At 40.7% G+C, this 7,218-nt stretch overlaps 1 protein-coding gene across 1 annotated transcript; it reads right to left on the minus strand.

The window, feature by feature from the left end:
- Nucleotides 1-9: 9 nt before the first annotated feature.
- imp4 (IMP U3 small nucleolar ribonucleoprotein 4) lies at nucleotides 10-6,839 on the minus strand. The gene is made up of 9 exons (XM_056375340.1): nucleotides 6,713-6,839; nucleotides 4,631-4,739; nucleotides 4,444-4,527; nucleotides 4,248-4,357; nucleotides 2,660-2,792; nucleotides 2,150-2,304; nucleotides 1,963-2,057; nucleotides 1,788-1,861; nucleotides 10-447 (listed from the first exon to the last, which is right to left on the minus strand). The coding sequence occupies exons 1-9, from the start codon at nucleotides 6,713-6,715 to the stop codon at nucleotides 335-337; spliced, it is 876 nt and encodes a 291-aa protein (XP_056231315.1). The 5' UTR covers nucleotides 6,716-6,839; the 3' UTR covers nucleotides 10-334.
- Nucleotides 6,840-7,218: the final 379 nt, after the last annotated feature.

Raw genomic sequence — 7,218 nt, forward strand, 5'->3', positions numbered from 1 at the left:
CAATACAGGTCCTTAAAAACAACTTTTATTATTAAACAGTTGAACAGTTATAATACAGTCAATGTAGTATGCATTAGTTTTAACAATGAGTTTGTCAGAAACTTTATTATTATTAAAAATGCTGTCACTAATGATGTATGTGATGCAGTCCAAACACCCATAATTGTTGACCATATCAAACAATTGACTTGAACTTCTATTCTTATTTGGTAGGTTACTTTAACAAAACCTCACTTCTTATTTATTAAACTCCACATTTTAAGACTGTTATCAGTCAAAAAAAAGAGCACTGTCTCTGACAGTGCGGTTATGCTTTCTTAGGTCCTTTATTATCTTATTGCACACTGAGGAACCTCCTTTTCTTCGCTGTGTGTGTATACGCGTGGTGACGCCACTCGACATCTGCGGTGCTCTCGTTCTCAAGGGTGCCAAGTTTGATCATGTACACTAAACAAAAGAACAGATATAAATATTTAACACAGTCCAAAAGAAGTGGAACAGAACAGAGGAACTCCAGTGAAATAGGAAAATGCCCCTAAAACAGAAATCCTCATTCCACACTGGCTCTTTTTTTTCCTTATTCCTAAATCTTTAATCTCATCGCTCATCATAGCTTATAAACCGTGATGTTTTAACACATAAGACTTACAGTGCTTTCACAAAACGTGCTAGCCTCTTCCAGTGCAGAACACTGACATCAATTTCTCAGAGTTTAAAAACTCTAATGATGACATACTGGCTAAGAATCTTTCTTTTTACAGGAACATTTTTTTTTGACAATTTAAAAAGAAGTTGTCAGAGATCTTTGGTGGACAAACTATGTAATGCCAAACTGTTTCTAAACTGGTTCAAACATATCTTTGGCATCGCTGTACTGGAATTTCTTGTTATTTATCAGGCTGGCATATGCACCAATATTTATATATGTAACGAGTGATTTATACAGCACTAATATGTTGTATTATAATTACACAAAATCTGTGTTAGTAGTTATAATATGACATGTTAGCCCTCCAGTGAGTCAATATGTGGAAGGTTTGAGAGTTTCTGTATCCCTATGTGAACTTCCATGGGGTCCCCACTATAAAGGGGGTCTCCTGCCTTTACTTCTCCCCTTTTAGTTGTTGTACTCTAGGGGAGAGGTAAGCAATGGCATTGTGATTAGAGTAATGTCTGTTAAACTACATTCATGAGGTCAGTAGCTCGCTTAAATGTATTGTGTTGTACACAAATATATTGTGTCATTTAATTTGTGTAGGGGCTAAGTTACATGATCACAATTGATTGGAGGATTTTACTATTGACCTCTTTAGTCAGAATAAATGGAGATCGTTTCCAACGATACCTTCATCTTGGCCTTTTTGTTTTAAGTTTGTTGTAAGTTTATATTGGCTGATAATAACACAGCCCCTTCACCTAGAGCAGAGGATTCTGGAGGAAAAAAAATGGCGCAGTCTGGCAAAAAAAAAAAAAAAAAAAAAATATATATATATATATATATATATGATCAAAATGAGAGTTGTAGTGATTTTTGTCATGACATCCTTTGAGATGCAAGGCATACAGGGCTGTTTTTTTTCGTCTTGAACGCCGTCTAGACCGAAGACCAGAAGCAGAGGGACACAGAACAACTGAAAAGACTCTTCAACCACACACAGGTGTGATATATGTTGGGTCTTGTTAGCTAGCAAATTAGTCACAAATACATTCAAGAGCTCCCCCCTGCTTCTACCTCTGTACTGGAGGAATCTAGAAGGTGAAAAATGTCTTCATCTATCCATACTTACGTTTCATTTCAAACCTGGGTCCTACTTCTGTCAGCTCAATGTTCTTGTGGTCTGTTTTCTTGTAGGTGTGATGTCTGTAAAAAAAAATAAGAAAAGAGGATTATTACTATTCTTACTGTTCCAGTATCACTAGGTCCGTAGGGCATTTACATAGCGGGAGTTCTTTCTCACTGACCTGAAAGAGATGAAGTCCTCTTGGTTGGAAAATGTGATTACACGCCTACTGTCCTCTTTCGGCACTGGAAAAAGATACTTGAGGATATTCGATACCTGCGCAAACCAGAATTAATGAGCTGTATGCACAAACAAGTGGCGAAAGAAAATATCAATGGCATGCGTACAGTGCATGGTCCAGCACTTACCCTCTTGCCAAGCTGTGAGGTGAAGTTGTGAAAAATGAGGTGGGGGTAAGCCTCAGACATGGTGCCTATGTCTGGAACATCGTGCCTCATTACCACGTTGTAAAGTGTGAAATAAGCAGTGGGTCCAAATGGTAAGTGGCACACCACCAGGCCATCTGTTAATATACAGGGGGAAAAAAAATCAGATTCTCCATGTGCAGTTATTCCATAGTGACTGTAGCTGATACCAGGATGCACGTTGGCACACAATGACCACACTTATACCCTGATGTTTAGCAAGTGTTTTTACCGTTTACAATGGTCACCATCTTAGAGCTACGACTTAGTCTTTCATTTTGTCACCTATTTTTTACATTTATGGGGCTTTCAGACACAACATAACAACAGCACCACTACCCTACGAAACCCATTATTTCCAATGGCTTAGGCTGCACTGCAACAATTTGTTGCTGTATACAACAGTATATAAAGAAAGAAAGAAAAAGAAAAGATGTAAGTAAACAAGCGTACCTGGCTGTCCTCTTGTCTCATGCATGATGACCAGGTCCGTGACGTTGTTGGCTTTGCAGGCTCGCACCAGTGCAGCAATCTCATGGTTCCCTCTGTTCATGCGCTGAGCTCCAGGGAACATCAGCTTCACTTCCTGTAACAAGTTCCGTACTGTTCATCAACTCTCCAGTGATTGATAAATAAGAACAGAGAACTAAGTTGGCTGAGGCTTTAGTAAAATTCAGAAGAAGAATAATGGGTTTATACGGAAAAAACAACATTGAATTTAAGCATTTAATAAGCAACATTAGCTCTTAGTGGCTAACAGTGAGGTTAGCCACCAATCATTAATGACTGGGAGCAGCCAAAAGCAGTGTGAGGGGAATGTGGGATTATCTGTCTGTGCTGGGATAACCTTCGGTCTAGCTAAGGCCCTAAACAAGAGCAAAAAACAAATGAATGGATCGTTATTGGATCGAATTAAGCATCATCATTCTTTCACGCCTGCCAATAAAAGTTACATGTACAAGTAAGATTATTTTTTTTACATTTGGGATTAAATGTACTATGACTGGATTTTACAGGCACAGAGGGTTTAGTGGAACCGATTTACCCCCAAGTGACCCTTCATTTTAATGCTGCAAATTTTACTCTTCACATTTGTTAAGTTGCTTGCTTAAATTTCACATTTTTATATGTGCAGTAGGAGTGTAGCGGTACACGTATATTTGTGCCGTGCCGTTCAGTACAGGACGTCCGGTTCGGTTCGAGTTGTGATCCAGATGAATATAATCTAGCTTTAACTGTGGACTTTACATTCATAACGTTTTGTGTTGTGATGCTCAGCCTACGACACGTTAGTGAATAAAGTAGATCTGCTCTTTCTGGGGGTGCCTGGTCGTGCACTTGGTAGAGCGGGTGCCATAAAGGCTTAGTCCTAACCACAGCGGGCCGGGTTCAAATCCGACCCATGACCGTTTGCTGCATCTCTCTCTCTCTCTCTCATACATTCATCTTTCTCAATTAAAATGATCAGAATAGAGTGAATGTTTTTTTTTTTTTTTTTAAGAAACATGTGCCTTTATGTGCATTTCTTGTGTTCATGAAACTAAATTATGGCCAGTTTGCCACAGGATTACAAGTTTACAATTACAAGTTAAATTTATTATAATTTAAAAGAAATGTAATGTCTTTTTTTTTTCCCCCCACTGTACCGAAACGTGAGTTTTGCGTGCATGTGCATCGCTACCAAATGACATTGTTGTTTTTAGGAAACATCTAACAACATCTTTAGAAAGTTGCAGTACAGGCGCAAAAACTGCAGCGTTATAAACATTTAACATCATCGCAACTACTAGAGTAGATTTCCAACCACACAGCATGGACAGTACATATGCATGCCATCACGGGGATCACAGTGAGAAGCTGTCTGCAGCTTCAGTTTCACTGCTTCGCTCGGAGACACTTAAACAATGAGCTGTGAGTGACACGTGGGCCATCGAGGAGCTTGGTTACGTCTGGCCTGCATCATACCAGCAACTTCCTGTTACTGGCCACCCTCACAACCTCAGGGTGAAGTCTGCTGTCCGTACAGAGAAAGTGACCTGACCTTGGCAAACATTTTGAGTCTGGAACTCGGGTCTCTGGATGTAGTGACCATGACTTTAGGATCTTCCACTCCGGCCCATTTATACTCATCATCCATGTGAGAGCTGACGCCTGCACGGTCAAAAGAATGAATGATGATTAAACAAGATAGAATAGAAGAATACTGTTGATAACAGGAGGAACATAATGACACTGACCTTCTGCTCCTTCATCGTCATACTCCAGTAGTTTCTGTAGCTGCAGGGCATCTTTGCGTACTTCAGTTGGAAGAAGACAATTTTCTGCAGAGAAAAAAAAGCTTATGTTAAACAAGGATTTGAGAGTGTTGACAACTTTCCATGCAAAATGCAGGAAAAATGGAATCTAATGAACATGCCATCCTACCATCAAGCGCTCCCTTCAGCTTCTGTTTTTTCTCCTCTATTGTTCGGAGCCGGTCCTCTTGGGCCTTCCTATACAGGTACTCCCTCCTCAGTCTCACCTCTCGACGAAGCTGGAAGTTACATCCACACCATTAGACCAAATTATCACAAGAGATGCAGGCTTTTAATAAGGCCTAATGCTTTCTTTGGTAGGAAAATATGTACAGGGTCCTGGTGGAAGACTTTGTTGCATGGTTCCAGTCAACCAACTGCAGCTGAATTCATCCAAGACCAAGGAGATGCTGGTGGACGCTCCTACGTCTGGGCGACTCACGCAACCAGTCTCCATTGAGGCCGTTGATGTGGCGGTGGTCAGAATCCACAGATTAAATTAAGATGGATGTACCCTCTGTGACATCACCCACAGGTTTCTGAAGAACAGTTTTGCAGCTCACTGCTCCACTGTCGCCATCTTGCCAGTTATATATACACACACACACACGAGTTACATAAAAATTCCCCCATGTACAGTTGTCATGAAGGAGGAAATTAGCTGTAGAGACCAAAAGTATTTCTGTACCAGGCTGTAAACATGTTTATTTCTGCTGTAAAGTTGGACATTTTAACATGGGAGTCACTGTTTGAGCCGGACTCTAGTGGTCATTAGAGGAACTGCAGTTTTTGACACTTCAGTGTTGGCTTCGGAGGTTGCTGCTCGGTCAGGACCTATAAGTACTTTAGGCTGCAGCTGGACGACAGATTAGACTGGTCAGAGAACATGGGCATGCTTTGGAGGAAGGGGCAGAGTTGGCTGCATGTCCATGGTTGCCATCCTTCTGTTGTGTGTTGTGAAGTGTTGACATGATGTGGCTGGACAAGCTGGTTCTGTGGTCGGTATGGAGTTGGACTATCTGATGATGGTGGCAGAGATAAAGACCCCGAGCAAACTGTTGTCTAGACGACAAGTCACCAACTGCAATCCAGGAGTATGTTCAGTGGCAGGTTGCTGTCACGGAGCTGCTCGACAGACAGACTCCTTTGTCCACAGAGCCATTATGCTCTTCAGAGGGTAGAGTGATGTTGACTACTAGGTCTGATGCTTTGCTCTCTGTTTTTCCTATATCCATTTTCTTCCGTTAATCCAGGGTCGGGTCGTGGTGGCAGCAGGCTAAGCAGGGCACTCCCGCTCCTCCTGGGGAATCCCAAGGCGTTCCAAGACCAGATAGGATATGTAATCCCTCCAGTGAGTTCTGGGTCTACCCCGGGGTCTCCTACCAGTTGAATGTAACCAGAAAACCTCCAAAAGAAGGCACCACCTAAACCGATGCCCAAACCACCTCAACTGGCTCCTTTCGGGATGAAGGAGCAGCAGTTCTACTCTGAGCTCCTCACCCCATCTCTAAGGCTGAGCCCAGACACTCTATATTCTTCCTGTATATTACTGATATATTAACCCTTCTTATTATGAACCTACAGTCTGTGGAACTATTCATCTACTGTATCAGTAATCTCATATGTGCAGGACTTTAGTTTAAAGTTTTTAGTATGTTATGTCTGTGTAAAGTGCAGTTACTTTATACAAGCTGATTTTTAATTTTGGGAAAGGTTGAATTGTTTATATTTAATCTGGATCTATTTATATATTTATTTCACATTTTTAAGAAGTATCATTAAGTGACATTGTCAAAAAGCTGAATCCAATGTAAAATGATTTTCAAGACGACAGGTTTCATGTTGTAAACAACTGGAAGAATATTCAAAGCAGACAACAAACTTAACGTGACACGATTCCCTCAGTAAGTTCTGGGTGTCGATCACAAAACGAGCTGTTGTTGTACACGAAGAAAATCTTGCTATCTGACAGTTAGATAATACACTGACAATAAATCATTTCTCCAACTACAATCACCATTAACAAGTTGTGTCACGTTAACATCAATGAAGACATCAGACCAACATGTATAACCCTGACCAGTAGAAGGAGGCAGACTGCTGACGTGAATTTAAACGTAACGTTTTACGTCGTTATAGATTTCACACCAAAAGACATACAGAGAGCTCAAAGAGAGATTATCATCATTTCTAAAATCAATTTTTAACTTACCATGTTCTTTTGTTTAGCTAGTAGTCAGCAGGCAGGCACTACTCACATGGAGAGACCACACGTGTACAAGAGTTTCTTTCATTCGCTAACAGAGGAGCGAATCAGAGTGCGCCATACTCACTTCTTCTTCTTCTGATGTTGTTTGATGGCAGTTGGCAAACAGGTTTCAGGAGCATTACCGCCTCCCACTGAAATGGAACGTGGAGTTTGTTCTTCTTCTTCTTTGACGTTTATATGCGGTTGACAAACCAGCTTTTTGGTGCATTGCCGCCAACCACTGGACTGGAGTGTGAATCAGGAAATTATGCAGAAAAAGAAAAAAGCTACATTCTTTTAGCTAAACCAGTTTCGTTTATAAATTTGGGTATGTGTTTATATGTCACGGTATGTAAAATAATGTGACATATAAAGATATGTGATTTTTGCCAAATGTGTTGTGAAGTAAGAATTGAACATAATGCTCCATCTCTGCTGTGCCTTTAAAACTACAGATGGGGGACAAATTA

Source organism: Seriola aureovittata, chromosome 5 (genome assembly GCF_021018895.1).
Source record: "Seriola aureovittata isolate HTS-2021-v1 ecotype China chromosome 5, ASM2101889v1, whole genome shotgun sequence".
Lineage (NCBI taxonomy): Eukaryota > Metazoa > Chordata > Actinopteri > Carangiformes > Carangidae > Seriola > Seriola aureovittata.

Bases quoted from the DNA above. Each gene is read 5' to 3' on its own strand.
- imp4 (XM_056375340.1), bottom strand. The intron at 2,793-4,247 runs GTCAGGTCACTT...AACTTGTTACAG, and splicing joins GACTCAAAATGTTTGCCAAG to GAAGTGAAGCTGATGTTCCC. The intron at 1,862-1,962 runs GTCAGTGAGAAA...TTTTTTTTACAG, and splicing joins GAGGACTTCATCTCTTTCAG to ACATCACACCTACAAGAAAA.